At 38.7% G+C, this 26,762-nt stretch overlaps 1 protein-coding gene across 1 annotated transcript in view; it reads right to left on the bottom strand.

The window, feature by feature from the left end:
- Positions 1–26,462, bottom strand: part of OXR1 (oxidation resistance 1) — a 267,355-nt gene extending 240,893 nt beyond the window's left edge. The window contains exon 1 of the mRNA XM_028155953.2: positions 26,425–26,462. Coding sequence (XP_028011754.2) covers positions 26,425–26,447 — 23 coding nt within the window. The 5' untranslated portion in view covers positions 26,448–26,462. The remainder of the gene's footprint in view (positions 1–26,424) is intronic.
- Between the last annotated feature and the right edge of the window lie 300 nt (positions 26,463–26,762).

Raw genomic sequence — 26,762 nt, 5'->3', positions numbered from 1 at the left:
GCACACAGATTAGTAACCATTGCCCTTGTACTCTTCAAGGTCTTGCAGCTCTGCTGTTTGTATGTCATACTTGGGACACGGAATTCTTTGGTGAGGCTGGGAACCCTGTGGGGTACCCGGCAGCTGCCCTACCTCTGGGGCAGTGCTAAGGAATAGTATAAAGGTGCCACTAGCCTCAATGTTTGATTGCTATTCCCAAATCTCCGATTTGCAGGTTATATTTTCCTTTTTATTAACATTTTCTATATTTAAAGTTTTTATTTTTGTAAAAATTTTATTATTGATGCTTTAGCCATCAGAAATTAGTGTTTGATTAAAGCACTAACAAGGAAAAACAACAACCAAGATCTAAAAATATATACATGCTAAGATTTTTTTTTAAGTTTTGAGTTTGTAAATTTCAAAAGAATGCACGAATGTATTTCTACTTCATAGGAAAATAACCTGTGGTAAAGAACATTTGTTATGGTAGATGAAAAACTAAAGCAACACAGACCTGAAATCGCATTTTAAATAGAGCACATGCTTATATTGCTTACATCTCAATATTTATTACTCCAAAAGTATTTTAAAGAAGGAACACATTTTCCCCTCATGATCAAGGGGCACTGGCATCATTTTAATGAGAATGACTTATTGTTTATTTATACTACCATATGCATAACACCATATACATAAACTCTTGGCAATGCATGCCCCAGATTCCACTTTGGATATTAACCCTGGCAGAATCAGATAGAGAGTAAAATGTTAAATTATTTTCTCATCAAATATAATATATTTTTAACTTTATTTTATGGAAAGTGTCAAATAAACACAAGAGTAGGGAAATAATATAATGAACCCTCCATGATTCAACAATTATCAACTTATCACACCACACATCTTCACCAATTATCAACTCATGGCCAATCTTGTTTTATCCATACTACCATTCACTTTGCTCAGCTCTATTTATTTTGTAGCAAATCTCAGACTTCATAAAATTTGAATGTTTACATTGCTTTTAAAGGCCAATCCAATATGAGATTAATGGCAAACATAAGTAAAATGTTACTTTCAAGCCCTAGCCGGTTTGGCTCTGTGGAGAGAGCATTGGCCTGTGGACTGAAGGGTCCCAGGTTCAATTCCTGCCAAGGTTACATGCCCAGGTTGCAGCTCGATCCCCAGTAGGGGGCATGCAGAAGGCAGCCAATCAATGATTCTCTCTCATCATTGATGTTTCTCTCTCTCTCTTCCTCTCTGAAATCAATAAAAAATATATTTTTTAAAATGTTACCTTCAATATAATAACACTGATTTTGCTTTCTTATACAAAAAGTAGAGTCATAGGCACAAAGTTGGCAGTCTCCTACCGAGAATATTTTTAGAGGCTCCAAAAGATCAAATGATCACAAATCGAACATTTAATTCTACCTACTGTCTGATAGTAATAGAGGCATTTCCTAGGATTAAGGCATTCTCTCTAAATGTCCTTTGACTAAATACACATAGGTTGCTCAGAAGGAAAAGTGTATGAAGCAGCCCAGTCAATCAGTTTTTGAGCTATACAGATGATAAGTATCCTCAGTGGGACAGAGAAAAATGGGAGATAACCTGCCTGAGACAGTGATGAGGGGAGAGTGTGGGATCTCTAAGGAGAAGGAAACAAACAAACAAACAAAAAAAGCAGAGAATACACAGTAAGAAAGTCAGAGATACCAAAAACCACATTTGCTAAATAACTTCACAATTTTGTCCACATTCCTTTTGATTTTTCTTGGTCAACAAGGAAGAAAACAATCATAAGGAATATGAATGAGTCATTTTCAAGTGGAGCTACTAAATCTAGACTTTGAAGAGGCTAGTCATTGAAAGTTCTAGTGACTCACTCACTTAAGACCAAACTGTATTGGAGAATCTTGTGTGTGATTCTATATGGGTAATCAATACATATTGACTTATAGAAGCATTTAGGCCTGCTGAAATTAACAATTTTATTACTAGTACCATCAGCAAATTAACCATTTTTGTTTTGTAATAGGTAAATTCTTCTGAATTATTTATTCTGCATATCCTACATAATAAAAGCCTAACATGCAAATCAACTGAACGGCGGAACGACCTGTGGAACGACCGGTCGCTATGACATGCACTGACCACCAGGGGCCAGATGCTCAATGCAGGAGCTGCCCCCAGCTTGCAGGCCTCAGGCCAGACAAGGCAGGTGCCAGTGGGGGCCCCCAATTGCCCCACCGGTCACCCTGGAGAGGGATACCAGTGGCAGTGGTGGTGGCAGGGCGGCGGGGCCAGCCAGCGGGCAGTGCCAGGCCAGCCAAGGCAGGTGCCAGCGGGGCCCCCCCCCCCCCCCCCGATTGCCCCACCAGTCAACCCACAAATTGGCCTTGATCATTGGCCAGGCCTAGGGAACCTACCCATGCACAAATTTCTTGCATTGGGCCTCTAGTATGATTATGATTAAACATTTCTGAAGAATAGAAACATAAATAGACAGAATGTGCAATGGTTATGAACTACACAACTAGGGCCTGAAACCTGGGTTTGAAGCCTTGCTTTGACATTAACTTGCTATGTGACATCCTGGTATCTGTTTCCTCATGTATAAAATAATCTTATCTCTTGGGAATGTTGTGGGAGATTAGTTGAATTAATATATGAAAAATGTTTACCAAAGTGCTTGGCATTGCTCCCCACCAACCTCCCCCAAGCTCAGGATATAAATTCCAAGAAGGGTGGTGTTTGTTTTGTTCATTAATGTATCCCCAGTGCCCAGTATTGGCAAAAAACAAACAAACAAACACTCAATTAATATTTGTTCAATAAATTAATATGTAAAACTTTAATTATCTATTATAGAGAGAATTTTAAACATGATTGTGCATTACTTATTACAACATTAAAGAATACACATGCTAAACAATTGTGCTGAAGTAGAAAGTGTAATTAAGTTAATGTGGAGAAGGAAGACATTACTGATTCTGAAGTTGCTGCTTCTATTCATGATGGATACATTTTTAAAGCCAAGAGCAAATGAAGCTAATCCATCTCTAAAAGGCAGTGATGCCCCGGAGATTCATCCTCCCAGTTAAATATCTGAAGCCATATGTCATCGAATATTAAATATTAGCTTTATTGAGATTGAACTTTTGCTTCTTTCCAGGAGATAAACTCAATTTTGATATCAGGTCTATATTACAAAATAAGTGGGAAATGAGGACAATTAGCCTCTCACAAGCCTTCCAATCAGATGGATCATTCAATGAATTACTCAACAATAATTAAAAATGTCAATTAAAAACTCATTTAGACTCTATAGGCATAGACATCTCAGGATTGGTAGGTAGATAATATTCAGTTTATTAATAAATACCTTGCTTTCTTATGAGAAAACACAACCAAATAGGGAGTTGCTTCATTTCCTGGCACCGGCAGTATATGGGCTGTTTCACACAATTTCACTTATCCCACATATATAGTGTTAAAACATTTACATGGGCATTTTCCCAAAATGATTTTAATTCTTCCTTACCTTTTTTGCACATAGAAGGCACTGTTTGATTAAACTTTATGTTGGATAATTTAACCTTTCTATAATTACTCATTACCAAAATTAATAATTGCTCTGTATTGTAATATAGAATTTTGAAAGTTGTCTTACTAAAGGATCCAGAATGCTAAGGGAGTAAAGAAGGGGGTCTACAGTGACCCCTCACTTCAGAGCCACATGGCTCTGATTTTAGATCAAGGACATTCAACAATCATTCCCATCTTCCAGGAGCTGCATATGGACTTGAAAACCTAGTTCTTTAAAGTTCAAGGCTATCCAGGAAGAAATTCCCCTGAAGTGAGTGAGAGCAGAAGAATTTTGTTGGCAAGAGGACTTCTGCAGAATAAAGAATTTTACAATATCATCTTTCCAGCCTCGGTCATTGGTCTAAATCTGTGGTCGGCAAACTGCGGCTTTTTGGCCCCTTGAGTGTGGCTCTTCCACAAAATACCACGCCCTGGGCGAGTCTATTTTGAAGAAGTGGTGATAGAAGTTGAAGTTTAAAATATTTGGCTCTCAAAAGAAATTTCAATCGTTGTACTGTTGATATTTGGCTCTGTTGACTAATGAGTTTGCCGACCACTGGTCTAAACTATTAAAGTAGTGTTAATGTAATTAAGCAAGGAAGCCTTTGAACTAAGGTGGCTCTCATGCCTTAGTGGCCTAAGTAAGCAAACCAAAAATCTAAGACAAAGCCATTGCACTTGAATCCAAGAAAGTGAAACTTAAGCACAACCAATATCAAACAGCCAGCAAGGCTCTCCCAATAAGGCAACTGCTTAAGCTATAGCCAGTCAAATACTTTATTTGCTTTGCTTCAGCATCTTATCTTTAAAAACCTTGCCCATAGCTCCTGTCAGGGGAGCACTCCTAACCGCCTTCAGTGTGGCACTGCCCCACTTGTGTGCGCAGATAAACTCTTGAAAATAATAATGTGTTTCAGTTAACCTTTCAACAGTAGGAACCTATGAACCTCAGGGTGCAAGAAAGGGAAATAATAGAATTTCTTAGATGCTGTGTTCCTGGAGTTCAACTGAAGAAGTTTAAAGTCCCGTGCACCTGGGTGGAAATAGATGGCATAAGAGCAGTATGAGGCCAAGGGCAAAGGCTGCATGTGTTTGAAGGACTGACCCAAATGCACAGGCCTGGGATGGAGTCGTCATTGTTCTAGCACTAGCTACAGGATTAGCCAAGTGTTTTATTTACATCTGGGCCTCTGAGTAGTTCCCGAGACTGGGGAAATAAGAATTATAATTTATCTTCTTCACTCTTACAGTGAAACTCCTACCTTTTACATCTTGATAAACTCACTGCGTTTGCCAGTATTACATCTGCCTCCCCACCTTGCAATTTGTTGTTTATTATTTGTTATGGTCTGGAAAGCCACCATCTCGGATTTCTAATATTGGATCTACAATAAAAGTAGTTTTGCCTGAGGGTTTTGCCTACAGAAAGCATATGGGCAACAGACATTGCTGTATTTATTTTATGATGTAAGAGAATTGTATTTTGTTGTTTTAAAAGAACTTTAAATTTTACATTTCAATTATAGTTGACATTCGATGTTATTTTTTGTATTAGTTTCAGGTGTACTGCATAGTGGTTAGACAGTCACATAATTTATAAAGTGTTCCCCTACTATTATATTGCCAGTGCCCACCTGGCACCATACATAGTTATAAGAGAATTTAAAAATTGATTTCTGGTCTTTAATGTGTGCCAGCATGGCTGAGATTGCAAACTAAATTACCTTGAGATGAATAAGGTGTGACTGTAAATGGATTCAGAGGCCCTGAAGTCACCAGCTGAGTGCTAATCTGATGCGAACCACTCAAGTGCTTGATCAGAACGAACACTTTCCCAGCAAGCTCATCACTTGGAAAACTAAGTGCGCTTGTAAGATTTGTCTATTGAATGTGCCTTCCAATAATCTAATGAAATTAAATTGTAGGAAAGATGCAACCCTAAACTTAAACTTGTTTCTGTTTTTGTTTTTATTCTTAAATTTTTCCATGTGGGGGGCGGGGAAGTTACTTTGCGTTTTCCTTATGACCCTTGGGGTTTCCCATTCTCTGATAAATATTCCTAGGCCTTCATACTGTTGCTTTTAAAAAGGTTTACAAGTAAAGTAAAAACAGAAGTAAAAGCTAGAACAATAACTTCAGAGAAACACCCAACAATCTCAAAAGAACGACTTTCCCTTCTCAGACTCATGAGAACAGTAGTACGGGGCTCCTCCCAGCACAGACTGGAAAATGTAATTATGTCTAGCTACAAAGAGAGAAGTGCTATGGAATTCCCAGTCATTGTTGGTTAGTAATTGCTGGTTTAGTGCTACAAACTTGCACGAAGTGCCTAGAAAGAATGGGTGGCCTGTGGCAGCTGTGACCCTTGCTATTTGTCATGTACTCCTTACACTGTATGTAAAATTATGCTTCAAGGATGGCTACTCTCCAAATTAAGTAGTTTTATATGTCTTTACTAGAGGCCTGATGCATGAAATTCATGCAAGAGTAGGCCTTTCTTCCCCCAGCTGCTGGTACTGGCTTCCCTATGGCACCCAGGACCCGGGCTTCCCTCCGGCCTCCAGCAGGCACCCAGGACCCGGGCTTCCCTCACAGCCCCAGCTTCATCCGGATGGAAGGAAGGATATCTGGAAGTATGTCCGATCTAGTTAGCATATTACGCTTTTATTATTATAGATTTTTATTTATATCTGTGAGGTATAGCATTGATGACCATTCTCATCTTTTTAAAGCTCTTTCTGTTTTTGTACTTAGCTTCTAATATAATTTCCTAACTTGGACCAGTATCCCTTTACTAACTTCCAAATGTTCCATTTCTAGCTTTATATTTCAGGTGTTTACCTCTATTTGCTGGGTTACTGAAGCAGCCTCAAAACTATTCTTCCTTCTGTCTCTTCCCCATGCCCAGTAGTCCAACTTACCAATTTCACATGAATCCTTTTAAAAGTGCCTTTTAGTCCAGCTGGTGTAGCTCCGTGGTTGAGCATGGGCCTATGAACCAGGAGGTCAGGGTTCTATTCCTGGTCGAGCACAAGCCCAGGTTGTGGGCTCGATCCCCAGTAGGGGGCGAGCAGGGGGCAGCAGCCAATCAATGATTCTCTGTCATCATTGATGTTTCTGTCTATCCCTCTCCCTTCCTCTCTGAAATCATTAAAAATATATTTTAGAAAGAGCCTTTAAAAAAATCTGTTCAAAAACCATCAGCCTCTCCACACAACAGAAGACTACTGTATGTCATTAGTTCTTTCTAAGTTCCTGTCTCCCCCATATCTTCTTCTGTTTCTCTGCCTTTCCCTTCACTCCAGCTAAACTTGCAGATCACAAAGTCATCCTGCCCTTCTCGGGGACTGTTCACCACCAGGGATACCCATCCTTCCTTTAAGACTCAGTACAATTTCTAACTTCCCCTGGACCTGTGGGGAGGACAAGAGAAGAAAAATTAAAGGCCAGACAAAGATGAGAAAAAAATCCATTATTGCTTCTTCATAATTGAGGGTATTAACATAACAAGCAATGCTTTGTGGAGCCTTTCTTAATTATTTAGATTCCTTATTCCTTAAGACATGTATATTAATTTTTGTAAGAGGCACATTATTTCCCAGAAATGCGATGCTTGTTATGAGATGACTAACTCAGCGAAGAAGAGATAACCTCTGTTGAAAAACTGGCTCAGGAGAATATATAAAGAATCTCCTCTCTACCCCATCCTGCTCCTTAATCTTAAAAATCAGAGAACTTTAAACTTAAAATGGGCTTTCTAGTCCAATTTTCTAATATTGGAGGAACACCAAGGGTCAGAGAAACCCTTGGACTAATATCCTTTTAATAGGCTTGAAGCCCTCGGCACTAAGCAGGGTTCTTGCTCACAGGAACACAATCCAGATAGTTTAAGTAGAAATAATTTTATGACAGGGTAGTAAGAAGTTACATAAGCTCTCAACACAACACAAGAATGTTCTAGAGGAAATCTTTTTTTTAAAAATATATTTTTATTGATTTCAGAGAGGACGGGAGAGGGGAGAGAGAGAGAGAGAAACATCAATGATGAGGGAGAATCATTGATTGGCTGCCTCCTGCACACCCCACACTGGGGGATGGAACCCACAACCCAGGCATGTTCCCTGACCGAGAATCAAACCATGACCTCCTGGTTCATAGGTTGATGCTCAACCACTGAGCCATGCTGGCCGGGCTAGAGGAAATCTTACTATGATTTGATGCCAAAATCAGCTATGATGCCAAAGACCAGACTAGCAACCACAGAAGAACCTAATGCCTTTGCTGCTTTCCCTACACTTCCACACTCTTCAAGTCTTAGACAACTGAATCTGTTTGACAGAGGCCAGAGTATGAGTCTTGAAAAGGCATCTTCAGAGTTTGCAGCCTCTTTAGTACAAGAAGTATGCTGCAAGGGGGGTAGACTGGGTGTCAAATGAACCAGCCTGCTCTATCTACCCCATACACTCATCATACAACATATGAGTTTGCTTCTGTCATGGATAACAAACTGGATAATGAAGCCCCTGCTAAGGTTCAAATCACATTTCGGACACTACTTGCATGACCTTGGACTGTCACTTCTTATATGTGCATTTATTTTGTCCATAAAGGGAGTATTTGTAATTCTTAACTCCCCAGGGTAGTGTGAGGATTGAGTGCATTGAAATATAAAGTGCTGGGAACACTGCTTGTCACATACTATATGCTCAATAAGTTATAATTACTTCTAGGATATTGCCGCTTTTTTTTAAAAAAAAATGTACTCTGAACTAAGATCTATGTGTATATTTATCAGAAAACAAGTTATATGAATTACAACAAATGGAACACAGGATCTCTGCAAAGTACCAATGGGAATTTTCTCTCTAGACTTTTTGCCAGGTTGCTTTTGTAATGTTGCTTCTAAAAAATGGAAAGAAACCTGTCATCAACCTGCCTCAGTTTAGGTAACTGTCCCAGCCTATCACTGCCCTCCTGGGTAAGGTAATGAGAGCTTTCAGACACCTTTCACCATTGAAAGAATTGCACAGTCCTGCTCCAGGATGTTAAATTTGAGTTCTGAACAAAAATCTATATCCTATCCCTGAAAAAAAAAAATACACAGAGTCTAGACTGAAACTAGTGCCAGAAATGACATGCTCTCTCATATTGTTTCGAGTCATAAATTTAAGGACAGTAAAACAACAACAAAAGCTTTCAACCACTCTTAGTATCTTAGACAACAAAATCTCCATCTGTATGGTACAAGAAATGAAATATTAGGGCCAGCCCAAAGACAAAAGCCGCCCTGGATTGTGTCTATTACCTAAAACAGCTCCTCCTGCCATTTCTGGAGCAGCTCTGCTTGTTAGAAAGTTCTTTCACAGGAGGCCTGAAATCTGTCTGTCGATTTGAGCCCGCTGGCTGATTCTGCACACTGGTACTCTATGAGATCACTCTCTCCCCTGACACAGAGCGTTGCAGTCCTGGGCGAGCCGTCAGTCAAGGATGCGCAGCTGCTTATACGAGATGGAGCATGGAGCTGTCATTAGGACATGGGCTCACAAACTCCCTCTTCCTCACGCTGCAATCTCAGGGAGATGCCTTAATCTCTCTATGCCCAAATTATTATCTATAAAATGGCTGACAATAATTATCGGTACCTCACCGCATTGGGAGAACAGTATAGAAGATAATGTAACAAACATTATCTTCTATAAAGGTTATTATTAATGACTAGAGGCCCATTGCAGGAAGATTCCTGCAAGAATAGGGCTTCCTGTCTCCACCACCCCACCTGCTTCCCTCCCTTTTCCGCCGCCCCACCAGCTTCCCTCCCTTCTCTGCCGTCCCACTTGCTTGCTTCTCTGCAGCTTTGCTCCCTTCCTCAGTGCATGGCTTCCTTCTACACTGTCTTCAGTCTTTGCTCTGTGCCTTGATATGCAAATTAACTGCCATCTTGGTTAGGTTAATTTGCATATTCACTCCTGATTGGCTGGTGGGCGTAGCAGAGGTATGGTCAATTTGCATGTTTCTCTTTGATTACATAGGATGTCATCACTATCACCATCATCACAGACTCCAAATTGTCCTTAGAGCTAACTAACACTTTTTAATTGAAATGTCCTTCTGAGAAAATAGTTCCGTTTTTATCTACCTTTAATAGGCAGGCTTCATTTTGTTAGTCTCTTCCGCTGTGGTCCTTAGAAGTTTGCACCCGTCCTCTGCATGTGATTTAATTCCTCCCAGCAGCCAGTGAAGAATTCTCCCTTGCCCATACTTTCTTTTCCATACTTTTTGCTCCATACTTCTATTAATTCCACTTATTACAACAGGTATGGGGGCTCATCACACTTCTGGTTTATATTGACTATATGGATATATAAAATTCCCAGGTCTTTCCCTGAGAAGCTTCTATTATGCCAAGTATCTCCATACTTCTATTAATTCCACTTATTACAACAGGTATGGGGGCTCATCACACTTCTGGTTTATATTGACTATATGGACATATAAAATTCCCAGGTCTTTTCCTGAGAAGCTTCTATTATGCCAAGTATCTCTCCTTCTATAGTTTATGGGTGACTTTTTTTATCCTAAGTGTTACATGCTAAAATAATTCTGCTTAAGGGCAATTTTAACTTGGCTTGTATGATTTATGGGTTCAGACCCTTTAACAAAATAGGATAAACCAGATAAAATGATCCCCATGGTACTGAAAAATCCAATTACCTATTCGTGTCCTCCCCTGGACTATGAGCTATATGAAGCCCCAGTGCCAGTCTTGATCATCTACTTATCTTTTGGCCCAACGTGTGCACTTGATACATGGTTAACTGCTAACCTCTGTACAGTAAATAAATGATTTCCCCCTTTGTTTTAATCAATCTTGATATATTTGTGAAAATGGCATCAATTTATTCATCATGCAGTCTTTCAAATAATGCATGATGGGGCACACATCTGGTTTATAACCAACCAGATTATAACCAATGCTTCAGGTTAATGCAATCTTGTAGCTGCCTAGAAGAGGTAATACATGTCATCAACAATACTTTCCCAGACTAATACAGCATGGCTTATTATAGATACTGAACATAAAGTTAGATGTACAGAAGCCAATGATGTTAACTATGTAAAATGTATGGAGGTTTTATGTGAATTTAAAAATAACCCTCATTCTATAACGTAATTCAAATTCTGATTAACAGTGTTCTTGCCTCATTTTACACAGCAACTCAATAGATAACAGCTGCTTTTTATAATCATTTATTATTAATAATGGGAAAACACGATTTCCATTAAAATAGACACATTGAAATGAAACGAAAATGCTTTTCAGAGATATTGTTATCACACTTCCCTTCGTCATATCTAACTCCCCAACCTCATACACCACCAAAACTCACACACACACACACACACACACACACACACACACACCCTATCCACTGTAGCTCACAGAACTAGAGAGGAGAATGTGGAGTAGGGAAGAAAACAGAAAATTGCTGGGACCCTATGGGAGGGCTGGGCTGTAATCATAATCCTGGGTCATGTGGAGAAGGAGGCCAAGGACCCAGCAAGTGAATTAATGCTACATATTCCACCTGAATGTTTTAAACATTAAGGAATCAGAATCATTGTTTTAACTTGTATACAAAAAAAAAAATTCCAAAGTTTATGTCAATTGGATTCAACAACTAACAGTAAAAGAAGCATGATCTTATATGCTGACAATGTTCCCCTCTTGTCAAAAACAAGTTAAAAAAACAACACAGAGCTAAAAGTGTTAGTTAAATATTATTAGAGAGACCTCCTGCATGTCAATTATACCCAAGTCATGGTTTTTGGCAGTCACACTATAAATCTAGACTCCAGAGAGACAATTTTATGCCATCTGTTCTCAAACTTGAGCATACATCAGAATCAGCACAGGGGCGCCATCAAACACAGATTGCTGGATCCCACCCATCCGCAGGACTTCTGACTCAGTCGGGTTGAGGTAGAGCCTCTAAGTTCCAGGGTGATGTTGATTCTGCTAGCCCAGGGACCAACCTCACTTTTAAGAACCACGCATTGTTCCTTACTAAGCTATTTAGTTTTCTTGTGGTCTTACTGAGGGCTAATTTACCCTGATTGGATCAAACATAGTCATCCTCTGAAATCAAAGGTGTTATATAAGCCATATGCTAGGTTACAACTGCTTTAGTAGAAGAATTTCTTGGTTGAGAGAAAGTTATTGCAGAAGAGAGTGGGGTACTGAATGGGGCCATCTCCTGAGCTTGAAATGTATTGTGCAACTCAGGCAGTGGTAGCAGGGGCAGACTCAGAAGGTCACAAAGAAAGTCAGACACCAGTGAATCAGATTCGTGCCAAAGACACAGAAAAGAGATCAATCAAGTTTTGCTCTTGAGGACAACCAGATGACAGTCACTAGGGCACCACTATCTCAGAACTGGCCTTCCTTCCGTTCCTGAGCCACAGTCTCAGCTCTTGTTCAGCTCAAGAACCCCTGACACTTTCTTGCGCAGCTGTTTCTGCAGTACAGTGAGCTTTACTGTGCAGCTGAGATACCCATCTTCATTATTTCAGAGCTAGTCCTACAATAACCTGTTCCAACTTAAAAAAAGGGTGGGTAGTTTTCCTTGAAAGTCCAAGGAACAAATTTTTTAAAAAGACCTTAATTGTGACAGGTGGATGGGCTAGCTCTAACAAGATGCTATTTAATACAGATACATGCTTATTGTGGACTTCTAGCTCACATTTGGTAATCACATAAAACTGGCAGAAACAAAATAGGTCAAAATAAAACACAATTAGCTCTTATTGTACTTATAGTAATATACAACCAGAAAAACAAGGCAGCAATCCCATACAGCACTAGGTCAGCCTATACCTGGTTTTTGTGTTCAGTTATTACCATAGTTTCAGCAGAAGCAAAACCAAAGTAAGACATGCCCAGGGTAGAGCAGAAAGATCTAGAGATCATTTAACTGAGGAGAGGTTAAATGAATCAACATGTTTAGTTTGAGAAAGGGAGAGGAGGGGTAGAAGATAGCTTTTATCTAATAATTTTAGTGGACTCCCAAATTATATAAGCTACAAGACAGATAGACAATTCCACAGTCTAAATTTGGGAAACCCAGATGACTTAGCATATAGAACACTGCCTGCCCTTTGTGTGCTCATAAATGTTTGTTGAATGTATTGACCCAATAAAGAATTTTAGAGTACTGAAATTATTTATCTACTGTTTGAATGATTGCCTCTCCAAATAACTTGACTGTAGAATTAGTGTTCTTTATCAGACATTTGGGAAAATGTTGTATTAGACATAGAATATATGGTGCTATGTAAAAATTTATAAGTAATTATTAGTGTAGTAGCCTCAGATCCAATGTAGATAAAAACTGATAATAATCAGAAGAGCCCCAAATCCTAATGGGTAGACCACAAGGCCGAGAACTCACAGGAAAAGTTTTGAGGAAAGGCTAGATTACCACTTGTTAGGATTTTTGATGATGGGATTCAGGATTTGGGTAATTAGCTGAACTAGATCAGTAGTTCCCAGACTCTTGGATTTAGAGAACCATAAATTTGAAAATTAAAATTGGAGGCCTACATTTTAGGCTAACCACTTCTGCTTTTATCAATTATGGACATAAGTATCATAAACTATGACTTTCATTTCATAAAAGGAAGGCCATTTTATTACTAAATAATTATGGAGGACATCATTTCAGACTAAAAAAATTAACAAAATTAGACCAATATTATCTTCATTTTTCTCATTTTGTAACAAGATGCTTTATCGCAGCCCTTGTCCATGAACCCCTACTTTATGACCGATGCCCTCTATGACTTCACAGCTTCTTTCCAGAAAATTTACTCTGATTTTAGGCAAGTGACCTGTCAATGTTGGACAATAATTTATGTTGATGAGAAAAGGCTAAGAGACAGTTAGAAAGGGCAGAAGATGAAGAACACGAATCTGAGGAAATTTCTCCAAAGTGTAGAGGTTAAAAATCAAGAGCACAGAATGGGAACAAAGCGACTTTATTTTCTTAAATATCAGGAAAATTCTCCTCTTAGCTCAAATGAGTCAGAGCTGTAATTAAGGGCTGAAAATATATCCACAAAACTCTTCTATGCCCGTGACAAATGCCTGAATACATTAGACACAGAATAACCTTATAGCAATCGAATCACATCACCTCCTGTTCCAATGCTGGGCTTTTTTTAAACCAAAATCTTCCTACCCATACTATAGGTACTCTCTCCATTACAATGCCTGCCGGGGAATCAGGCTGTGCTCTAGTGACTGGTCAGCCATCCGTGAGTGCAAAGCACCTGTTGAGTGCCAGGTGCCAACAATGTGTAGGTTGACCTCATCCCTGTCCTAGTAGTAGGCTGTCCAGATACATTCTAGCTGGGAAGCTGCAGTTTCCTATAGCTCTCTCATCATACATGTCCTCCTAATATTTAGAACTTCAATCACATTTATAACTTGCCAGATATAGTGCTTTGTATGTCTGTTTTATTCTCCAAATGCTTAAAATCTGAACTTGAAACAAATATGGAAGGATACCAAGCAAATCCTCACTTTAATAAAATTACTTTCTCATACTCACGTGATATGAAAACCCAGAAGTAATGAATATAATGAATATTTTCACCAGGCCACTGAATTAACAGATGCTTTTTAAATATTTTCATGTCATCATCTTTATTGTCATCTCAAATATCTAGGCACTTTTCCATACAAACACTAGAAAGAATATTACAGATTGCAAAAGATTATCAAAATTTTAATAAGCCTCATTCTATGCAAATTTTATATCTGAATACAATTTTATGGTACTGTGAAAACCTCAGGGAAAATGTCTAAGTGAAAATGCACCCAGTGACATCAATTAGCTTGAATTTAAATATTTAAATATTTTTTTGTCGCATTCATGAGAGCACTTTGTATCAGCAATCTAAAACCAAAGAGTAGTTAACCTAATCTAATTGTTTTGTCAAATGTTGGAGTAAAACCAATTTTCAGTTACAGCAGGAGTCTATGAAGCTAGTGTGCATAAAGTTGAAAATACCATCTGGAAATATATTATCCTCCTACATGAAATTTATCAGTCGGAAAGGTGGTGGACATCTCAGAACTGCATCTTTCTACCACAAGTTCTCAACTGAAATGGGGAGGCCTGGGGCATGTGGGTCTTTAGAAAATCATCTGTTACTGGGCTGCTCTGAACACTTAGCACCAAAGTAAAATCATGTACTATTTTTTCATGAACAAGGAAAAATGTCCACTTGAGTTCACCTGGGATCTCTAATGAATAGTTGTAGCTCACCGAATGCAATTTATGTGACCCCTGTGAATGTGAGTGTGACTGTGAGAGCATTTAGCTTTCCAAATTCTGCATAATCCAAACACATCCCGGGGCTCAACACCTAGTCATTAGGGCACACAAATATTTTCTAATGCTTGGAAGCAGCATTAACAATTTAGCATTGAGCAATTAACTGATTTTGGCCATAATAAAAAATGAGTGCTGAAATACCAGGAGGCAACATTAACACCATCTGATAAATAAAATGTAAGAATAAAAAAAGAAGGGAAACGTGTAAATGTTAAATATTACTAATATAAGTAGCAGAGAAGAAATAAATGTAACCCTGTAGAGATACTTCTTGGACATCAAATGGTAAAAGTGCATCCGGGAAGGATGGACTAGCCATGCCCCCTTATATAGGCAATGGCTTGCATAGCTCTGGTAAAAAATAAAAATAAAAAAGAATTCACTAGGTTGAATATTATATGCTCACAAGACCATCTGATCCCATTCTAGGCAATACAATCATTTTTCAAACTTCTCAACACACTGAATCTACAACTCCATAGTGCCAAATGAAGACAGCAGATACCTGTGATCTGGGTCATAAGCCATTGACAATTACTTTGGGTTAGAGCTGGTTTGAAATAATTCCCAGTACACCAGAAGTTCCAGACCTTTTGGTTGTATGGTCCAATTAAATTAAAACACACACACACACACACACACACACACACACACACACACACACACGATGGGGGAGGAGTGAGACCAACATTGTGTTTCCAGCTTTTGTCAAGTAAAAATATAAAAAAAGAAAAAATAACCTAACTTCCATTCTATAACCAGTACCATAAAAGAAACCATAGTCCCATTTGTTTATTGTTTTTTCAAGGAAACCATCAACAAAATGAAAAGGGAGTCCACTGTATGGGAGAACATATTTGCCAATGATACATATGATAAGGGGTTAATTTCCAAAATATATAAAGAACTTATACAACATAACAAAAGGAAGACAAACAATCCAATTAAAAGGGACAAAGGACATAAATAGACACTTCTCCAAAGAGGACATAGAGATGGCCAAGAGACAGATGAAAATATTCAAAGTCACTAATCATCAGAGAGATGCAAATTAAAATGACAGTGAGGTATTACCTCACACCTGCCAGAATAGCTACCATCAATAAATCAACAAAAAACAAGTTCTGGGAAGAATGTGGAGAAAAGTAACCCTAGTACACTGCTGGTGGGAATATAGACTGGTGCAGCCACCTTGGAAAACAGAGTGGAATTTCCTTAAAAGAAATTAAATACTGCCATTTGACCCAAAGATACCACTTCTAGGAATATATCCTAAGAATCTCGAAACACCAATCAGGAAAAATATACACACCCCTATATTCATAGCAGTTCTGTTTATAATAGCTAAGATCTGGAAACAGCCCAAGTGCCCATCAGTAGATGAGTGAAGAAAAGTGGTACATTTACACAATGGAATACTATGCAGCAGAAAAAAAGAAGGATCTCTTACCCTTTGAGACAGCGTGGAGGGACCTGAAAAGTATTATGTTATCCAAAATAAGCCAGTCAGAGAAAGACAAGTATCACATAATCTCACTTATATGTGGAATCTAATGAACAAAATAAACTGATGAACAAAACAGATACAGAAACGTGGAATCTTACAGGGAAGGATGGGAAGAGATTAAAGGACTTACTTATATATATATATAAGCCTAAGCGACCATTCAACCATTCGACTTTTTGACAGGTAGCTATGACATACACAGACCACCAGAGGGCAGATGCTCAACGCACAGGCATGGAAACATGGAACAGACTGATGAATCTCAGAGGGAAGAGGGAAGAGGGGAGGGCGGGAAGGGATTAACCAAAGATCTTCGGCCTGTGGGGATCGAGCTGAAACCAGCAGTCCGACATCCCCTTGAGGGGTCCTGGATTACGAGAGGGTACAGGCCAGGCCAAGGGACCCCAATGGTGCAGGAATCCGTGCACCGGGCCTCTAGTATGCATATAAGCATAATCCATGGACAAAGGCAATAGTGCGCTAGGTGCGGGGGCGGGGGGGGGGCAGTTGTGAGGGGAGAGGGGAGAGTGGGGGGATAAAGGAGAACATCTGTAATATTTTCAACAATAAATATAAATTTAAAAAGTGTAGAGACGGCATAACCTTAGAATAAAAGTAAATGTTTTTTCCAAGAAAGAAGACCTATTACTTGTATGCCAATATTCTCTCCAAAACATATGTTAGTATTTGGATAGATGTTATATTATATTTGATTTCTCATACATTAAATAACCAATATAGAATAGACACTTCATTGCTTAATGCACCTTTGTGCTTATACAATGAAAATAACCTTCAAGTTTATGGTGTGAGGGAAGAGATTTCAAAATAAATGAAGCTTAAGTTGGATAATTGATAACCTATTCTCGGTTTTTGCAATTTACAAAATCACTCCTTGATTCAAGATGAAATATTTCTATAGATGAAATATCTCTTCTATTATGTCCTTATGTATTCATAGATATGAGATTTGTGGACTCTTAAAATGATTGATAATGAGACACAAGCTATATTTGTGAAAAATGTTTTTCATTAACCTCTTTTTCTCTTTCATTATTAGATCTTATTAATTATATCTCTGAGTGTCTATATTAAGAATATAATATAAATTGCTTTCATAAAACTTGAAGATCAGTGAGACGTCCTTTTGAAATAGAAATTAGATCAAGACTCTGCTCTCAATATTCACTGAACTTTGCTAAATTTGAATTTTATGTAGACTTTTGTCTATAACCTAATAAGTGAGGACAAAGTTTCCCATCATATTTGAAACATAATCCAGTCTTTCTCCTGACCTACATGGTCCCTGATACCTCCCCAAGCTCAGTTCCTGGGACTCCCTCCCCCCACAACTGCCCCCATTGGCTGTTTCCACTGAACTGGCTTTCTTGATGGTTCCTCAGACAGGTACAGTTCAGCCTCAGGGCCTTCGTCCTTCCTATTCTCTGCCTGAAATGGTTTCCTCCTCCAACTTGTAAAGCTCATTCCCCTCTCTGCTTAAATACCACCTGGTCCAACAGGCTTTTCCTGAGGATCGTTCTTTTCACTCTGCTCAATTATTCTTCAAAATACATATCACTATCTAATATTATAAAACATATTTCCTTATCTGTTTATATCTGTCCCCAGCACTAGAATGTAAGATTAATGAGATCAGGAACTTGTGTTTCATTCATCATTCTACCCACAGCATTGAAAATTGCACATGGTAGGCACACAAAAAATTTGTTGAATGAAGAGATGAGTGAATATAAATGAAAGAAAGTATCTCCTCATTTCCATGTAAGTGTAGTGACAGCCTATGTGCAATTAAACTATACTAATTCATCTCTCTAACTGTGCAGGAATTATTTTTAAATTACTCTGAAACTCATAACAATGAACCTATTGTTTAAAAAGGAATGTAAAACCAAGTATAAGTGAATGAATTTCTTTCATTGAGCATCTAATAGAGTTAAAAAGTGTTTTTTATTATCTCAATTAAACTGGAATAGCTTTAAAATCAAGGTGAACTCTCTTCACAATCTTAAAAACAAGTAAAAAATATACAAACAATGCCCAGTTGGCATGGCTCAGTGGTAGAGCATCGACCTATGAACCAGTATGTCAAGGTTCAATTCCCTGTCAGGGAACATGCCCAGGTTGCGGGCTTGGTCTCCAGTGTGGGCCGTGCAGAAGGCAGCTGATCAGTGATTCTCTCCCATCATTGATGTTTCTCTCTCTTTCTCCCTTCCTCACTGAAATAAATAAAAATATATTTTAAAAATACAAACAAAATCCAATAAACACAAAAAGATGATGGGGGATATATATTAAGATAACACAATCACTGAAAATGTTATATGCCACTGGCAAAAGATATTTAAAATTTTATAATCAACTTAATTTTGGAAATTACATATCTTGGCCTACATAACTATTTAAATAACTAAGATATTTTCATAGACCATGCACTGGCATTTATCCTAATGGTTAAGTTCAAAAAGGGCTGGTGTCTAACTAGTAACACTAGTCTAAGGTGGGAATGGACAGCCCAGCTTTATGTTAAAGCTTCTACAATAAGGAAACATTGCTGTGATCATTCATTGTAGTTCTTTCACAAGAGAGCAAATTACGATTCCTCTGAAAATGATGAAGAGACATATTTTAAAACATATGTATAGTCCAAGATGATATTCAAAAAGAAGATGATACATGTGACCCATTATGAATCCCTGAAAACACTTGTTTATATTTTTTCACAATACTGACTGTGAATTGGTGATCATCATTCAATTGTTTCTAATGACTTGAGATCAATGGTGGGGTTGGGAAGAAGGGCCCGTCAAGGTCATAGGTGTAGGCTTTTGCTATGAAAGACAGTTAAACTAATTGGTCCCTGTGGGAACTGAACCTGCAACCTCGGATTCATTAATTTCACAAGCAAGCAAACTTCTCTAAGCAGACCAAAAGTTACCAAACAATTTTCTTCAAAATGTGATTCATGTTTAGATGGTACTAGTGTTTAAGAACAAAAGTAAAATGCTCTGTTTTAGTAATTATTTATTTATTCCAGGAGAAGTAATTTGAGGTAGATATATAGAGAAAAATATCCAAGAAGTTTCCTATAAATGTTTAATTTTTAAAAAGCTATTTTTAAAGGCATAGAGCGCAAAGCCAAAATGGTCAGGGAACTCTACAAACATAATGTGTTTACTTAAAGTGTCTAGCCCAAATCAAAATAGTATTAATTACGTGAATAATGAAGTGATTTCTATTTGAAAAGGCATAATATGAATAGAAATATATATTGGAACTTTTCAGAATTCAGTAACTTCACTTGCTTCCAAACCATCCCACTATAACTTAAAGTGTTATGTAATTTTGGGGACACATTTTTATTTCTCTTGAGTTTTCATTTTGGCTATATTATTCTCTCCTCGCTGCCTCTCCTATGTTATTTGTTCCTTACTTGTTCTTTAAAATCAACTTACTCTTCTTCTAAGCTCTGGCTCTATCCTTTACCAGCTTAACAGCCCCGCTTACATGAAGATTAAATTTTAAGCGCTCAGACCCAGTCTCTCTTCCTAGTACCTACATATATTAGTCCATCATTCAGCATGCATTTCCCATGCTGAGAAATAGAATACCTTGCCAACTAAGCTTTTCCTATCACTTGGAAAGTCTCGTCTTTATTTCAATTAGAAACATTAGCTTTATATTTACATCTAGTCATTTCCTTTTTTCTCTCTTCTCTAATGAAAGTCTATTGACAATTCTGACTTTTACCTCTACTGTAAAACTCAGGGTAAACCTTCCCTTGCAATCTCTACTTTATCCACGTTTTTCCGCTCTATGGGATCTGATCCCTCCAAAATTAGAGACAATTCAAGTCTCTACTTCCTCTGCTACTGGACATCCTGGCCCCCTAGAACCTGCCTTTTCACAGTGTAAACAGGGCAAATCGTTTGCAGAACAGTGGACAAGGCAACTTTTGAAGAAAAATACTGATTTTATCCCCTCCTTGGAGTAAATAGCTTGCCTCTCTCCCTCCAGATTTTTTTTTTCAAATAAATCCAGGTGCCAAGGAATGATAAGGAATAATTCACTTCTTCATTTATTCATTGAAGAAGAACTTAGATAAAAAATATTATAAATTGTGTGTAGCAAAGTAGCTACACTTCTAAATTTGCATCTTCCTCAATTCTAGGATTCTAACACACTCTTACTTTTGGATGAAGAAGATAATTCAAATTCATTTTCATCTCGAGTATCATTAAATTTGAGTAGAGTATCACTAAATTTGCCAACATTCACAATAACATTTTATACTATAAGCATATTCATTAAAGACCATTCACCACTTCTAAATTTAGTCAATATAACAATAATTTACACAATTCATACTTTGTTATATTTCCAACCTAAGAGTGCTTGGAATATTTTGTTGACATGTGTAAAATTCTATTCAACTGTAAGTACATATTTCATTGAGAATTAGCAGCAGGTTTTCAATCTTTATGAGGGACTAAATTTGGTGAAAGCATTAACATACATAACGGGCCTTTCCTAAAATAAAAAAGGAGATGAGTTGAGGTGACACTTTCTCAGAAATACAAATTTTCTCCACAGCCTTGATGTCTGCAATGTAGGGAGCTGCAACAGGATAGGCCATGCCACATCCCCTAAATGGCACAGCACCATGTGACCCAGCAATATTTAAATAAGTTTTCTCACTAAAGAAGTATTTATCATTGCAAAAAGTAAAATTAAAAAAATACACATGCAGGTCCAATCCAGACGGGTCAAGTAAATAACGCTCCTGCCACCCAAGGCCGCCCAGCCTTTACACATGATGATGTCACCCTAAACCCATCACATGCAGAGATGGCCACAGAAACTGTTCAGTGAAAACAGAAGATGCCAAAATATCACGTGTGGTCCAGCTGGTGTGCTCAGTGGTTGAGCAAAGAGATCAACAATTCGATTCCCGATCAGGGGACATGCCCAGGGTTGTGGGCTTGATCCCCAGTGCGGGGTGTGCAGGAGGCAGCTGGTCGGTAATGTTGCTCTCTCCTTGATGTTTCTATCTCTCTATCCCTCTCCCTCCCTATCTCTCGAAAAAGCAATTTAAAAAACATTAAAAAAATCATGTGTGGTTTGAGAACAGTTTTGCAAAAATATGTGCGTATATGTAGAAAGAAATATACCTAAGCATTTATAACTGGTTTTCTATGAATGGTATGATTTAGGTTACATTTTATTTCTGTTTTATAATTTTCTGTAGCATTTGACTCTTTGTAATCAGCATATTTCTTTATTTTTATAACTAAATGCAAGATATGTATTTGTATTTGTGAAAAATCAGCCATTTCTCCCCAAGCTGGATAAACAAATGCCCATTTTGTTCCCTAAAAACACCTGGAACATACCTTTTTAGAGTACTTATCACATTAAATCAGTCGTTTAATTACTTGGTCTTCCTGGCTAACATATGGGTTCCCATGAGAGTAGCTGCTACTTTTCATGGACACGGCATCCGGTGTTCAGCTCAGGGCGTGGCACATTAAGGATGCTCAATAGATGACTACTTGCTCCTTGGCTTCTTACTTTCATCCAGTGTCTTCTTTCTCCCATCTCTGGCTCTAGTTGAATTACCTCCACCTCTGCCAGGTACCATACTGTCTTCCAGATACTGTGGGTCAAAAGCTGAAGTGTTTGCAGGCATCACAATGAAAACCAATTTTGGGTCAAAAAGATGTCATTTGGCAAAATCAGTGGGGCCACTCTAAAGTCTGGTTAACATATGTACAGTCCACTAAAATAACGGAAGCTCAGGGTGCAGTCAGGTCTGGGAGGACAGACAGGATGTGATTTGTTTGTGGGGGGTCTCTGAGATGGGCAATGGAAGACCATTTCCGTGGAATTATGGTCCAGGGCTGATAGCTTTCTGTTGTGCTTCGTTTGTATCATGATGGAAACCTGACACTTTCTAGCCTGGAGCATAACGAGTGGAACGAAGATTTACATTTTGTAGGTTACACTTCATGCAATTTTGGAAGTTCAACTAAGTTTCTGATCGCAACAGCCTCCTTACCTCCCCTAGGAAATTAGGGGGCTCCTCCCCTACCCCACCCCACCTGCAATACTATTCCAGTGCCTGGTTGTGTTCCCAGGTCCCGACACTTCCTTCCAGGATCTCTACATTGGAGGACATCAAGGGAAATCTCCAAGTTGGAAATGGAAGCCAGGCTCTTGCCTTGAAGCCACACGCACGTAGCCAGGATACTGCCTTCACGTGGACTGTTTTCGTTTTGACACAGGTAGTGGTTAGGGCTGTTGTGGTTTTTACATGGATGTGCAGTGGATAGGACTATTTTGGTTTGACACAGGCAGTGGAGTGCTTAGGAACACCAACCAGCGGCCTGTATTCATTTGCTAACTCCACTACTTAAAGGCTGTGTCACATTGGGCCAATTACTTAGCTTGCAGTGCTTAACTTTTCCATTTGTGGACGTGCAAATCATCATACTACATTCCTAATAAGCATGTGGGTTAATGTCAGCTAATGTCTAAACCAGTGCCTGGTGCCTGGTAAATGCCATGTGCATGTTCACTCGATAATATTTACATGGCTTAATGTATGTTTTTAAATGTTCTATATATGTTATATATACACATGCATATATTTTATAAGATATACAGTATATATATAAGATATATGTATTATAATAAAATATTTTTACAAGGAGGGATTGAGGATGATTATCAGGGGAAGAAGCACTGAACGGCCTACCACGAGCCCCTGGCATCACCATTTCCCTCTTCATGCTACAGATCCTGGAGCCTTTTTCAACTCTTTGTGCCTCTTCGTGTCTCCTGTTAATTATCTCGGCTGCCAGCAGCAGTCCTCTCCCTCGGAGCAGAGCCTGGAACCTGTCCCCTGTGCCTGGGTGTCTGCAGCTGATCCTGCGCATCCCTCTCTCTATCTCCCAGCATCAGCTCCATCACTGTCTGCCTGGTAATTATCTGCGGGCAGGCGGAGGCGGACGTCTGCAATGTGTCACCAGGTGACTCCTCGAGTCAGTTCCCACCACTCTCCTTAGCTGATCCACAGTGCAGGTTCCTAGAAACTTGGAAGTTTCCGAAATTGTTTTTCTTTTTGAGATTTCTGTGAAAGCGCCAAATGACTTTATGTTTCTTTCACAGGCCAGACACATAACTACTAGAGCAAGAAAGTATTTATTTTACTATGTAAAAAGATACCTTGCTTCTACTGGGTATTTGAAAGCTGGGTGTATTACCTGATAACCGTAAACATAAATGTAAGTATCTTAACCTACATTTTCTAAATTCCTAGGTTGGTATGGGAAGCACAATTAGGCACTAGTCCCCCCGTTAGACCTGAGAGTTAAATTTCAAAATCAATACACGGACATGGTCAGGGACGTACCGCGTCATGGTAGGCAGACCAAACTGTTCGCAGAGTAAATTCGGTTTGACTATAAACTCAGCTGATGTTAATGAGAGTCCGGCAGAAGCGGAATTTGGAAGAATGACAGAGACAAACAGTGTTACTGTAACTCCAGGCCACGAAGAAGCCGCCCTGAGAAGCAGATGGAGGTGTCTGGCACGTACATCCTCACTGACAGACAGGTCCTGCCAGGTGCATTCTGTCCTGATTCCTCTGAACACTGAAAGCAGGTAACTTTCCTCGCTATGATCCTGCGACCTCAGCCAAACTTCCCACTTGGATTCCCAACAGTTACAGACTGCCCTGGTCAGGCCAAATCAAGCATCCTGTGCACTTTCAACGTACATATCTTATTTTAAATTAATCATCTGTCAACCCATTTATTTTGCAATGTCAGTATTTTTATACCTGAGTGACTGGATTTCAAACAGAGAGCCAGACCCTGGACTATAATAATTTCACATAACATAGCTTCATGAGGAATTTGCAGAAAGAATTGATGAGTTGTGATTTGTTTTGCTTATCTTAGATTTCCTTCCTATATTCCTGGCCGGCAGGTGGGGAGCACAAATGCTAAGAGGGAGAGTGGAGATGCCAAACCCCGCACAGTTGTACGATGGCACGACACTGGTAAAACCAGTTAAAGCTCCCTGCATAGAACTCTAATGAGCAACATTAGCCAGAATTAAGGGTACTGTGGAGTGAAAACATCCACAAATTATTTCTGTAAAATTTGAGTCTTTGACATGGAAAGAATTCTACCAAATTTCATATATGTGAATTCTGTAAGATACCACCACCATTTTCAATTTCATTTTAGTATGAAAATACTATTTTACCATTGAAATGCTTGCTTTGCATTTTTTCACTGAAATATGCAGCATGAATTTATAGAAAATCTGCTAAACTAGAGGTGCTGGGCTGGGCCATTGGGCTGGCACCACAACATACAAGCTCTCTCTCAGTGGAGTTCACTGGGTTTCGTATGGCCCTTGACCAAATCCCTGAATCACATCAAGGCAGCTCTTCATTGAGGTGCACACCAAGGACAGCCTCCACTGTCAGCCTCTGTGAATCAAGCCAACCACACCTAATGGTAAGATACAACCTTCATAGCTGTGTTTTAATCTCCCTCTCCCTCTCCTTCTTCTTTGTCATCTCTTCCTCCTTCCCTCCTCCTCCTCCTCCTCCTCCTCCTTCTCCTCCTTTCCTTCCTCCTCCCTCTACTGCTTCTCTTTTCCCTCCCCTTCCTCCTCTCTTTCTTTTTCTTCTTGGCATGCAGCCTGCTTTTTGAGAATTCACCTTGCACACATATTTGCCAGAGGTATGATACCTGTAAATAAATGTGTCCTTAATATATCCCAAGGGTTCAAAGGCGTTTGTAGGTCCTATAGAAATTGTTCAGTTTTATTTTAATAATAATAATAAACATATTTTACAGTAATAAGTCACAATTTAAATACTTTTTCCTTTATTTTTACAGAATAGGTATTATCTTCTTTATATATATTTTTTGTTTTCCAAACTGAGATCCTTAGCACCCAATAGGGATCCAAGGATGTAGTCTTAAGGAGTCCATAAAAATTAGGTCCTTCAGAAACACTACTCTGTATCTAAGCAAATAATTCTACCCTTTGCCCTAACAAAATAGCATACTTAACTAAAAATAAATTCATGGAGCTAAGCTGCAGAAAGTACTCTTTAATCTCTATTTCCAACACAAGCTGAAGACAAGGATGAGATGGGCACTTACAAAAACAGACAATTACTTGTGTTTTTTTTCTTCACATTTTGAATACTGTGAATTTGCATTTCACTTGTTCAGCACTTTGCATATTTTAAAAAATCCAAAGTTCAACAAAAGTTTCAAACTCATCCCTGCTAGTATCCCTCTTCACTGCCATTGAAAATTGATTACTTGCTAGAAAAGTATCTTCATACTTATTTTTTTAAAATCATGAACAGTTTTTAAACATTAACTGTAAATAAAAGATTATTCAGAATGCCAGTTCTTGAAAGATAAAAATTTATAAGGGAAATTCCTCTTTCATATTTGAGTTCTATTCAGTTGAATTTGGGTAGAGCTGTTGAAACAGGAATTCTGAAGAAAAGTACTGAGACAATATCTATCCCAACCTTAGACCCAACCTTATGGCTTGTTAGTCCTGTAGATGGGGGTATAACCGCAGATAGGAACATTGAAAGGCTGTTTAATTCCAACTCCTCTTTTCCCTGGGTGTGCTGAAAAGAAAGGTGTTGATGTCTCTGGAAACCATAGGTAGTCTTGACCCCTTCCCAGAGTCCCCAGACACCAGAGTGCTAAAAGTGTCAACTTTTTAATTCTAGGTTGCTTTCCACAGCCTAACACGGGACAACGAGACTTTTCAAGTTCTCTCCCTGCTCCAGTTCTCACAGTACAACTTACAGAATATCACTTCATGATATAGATACGTGTGTGTTTATATAATTACATTAGAAAGTGATTTACGTACCATGATAAATTAGATACAGACATTGCAGCAATGCCAGGAGGAGTCTTGTGAAGCAGTCTTCTCTTGATTTCAGAATAGGGAGAGGCGGCCAAGTAGACAAGATCACTGGGGATTTGAGCGCTGCCACTGGAATGATGCACAAAGCACTTAGTCGCTCTCAGTTGAGAAGACCTACAAAGAAAAGGTGGAAAGTGATATGTATAGGACCTGGCCTATATGACTTTTCACAGATTTATTTCATCCAGTCAATAGTTTTGTCATGTTATAAGACACACAAAAGAAAATATGATAATTTTCCTTAAAGTACAAGATATGTACAAAACCAAGGATAAAACAAA

Source organism: Eptesicus fuscus, chromosome 19 (genome assembly GCF_027574615.1).
Source record: "Eptesicus fuscus isolate TK198812 chromosome 19, DD_ASM_mEF_20220401, whole genome shotgun sequence".
In the NCBI taxonomy this organism is placed as follows: domain Eukaryota; kingdom Metazoa; phylum Chordata; class Mammalia; order Chiroptera; family Vespertilionidae; genus Eptesicus; species Eptesicus fuscus.
The sequence above is the reverse complement of the archived record's forward strand: the minus strand, read 5'-3'. Positions and strand labels throughout refer to the sequence as shown.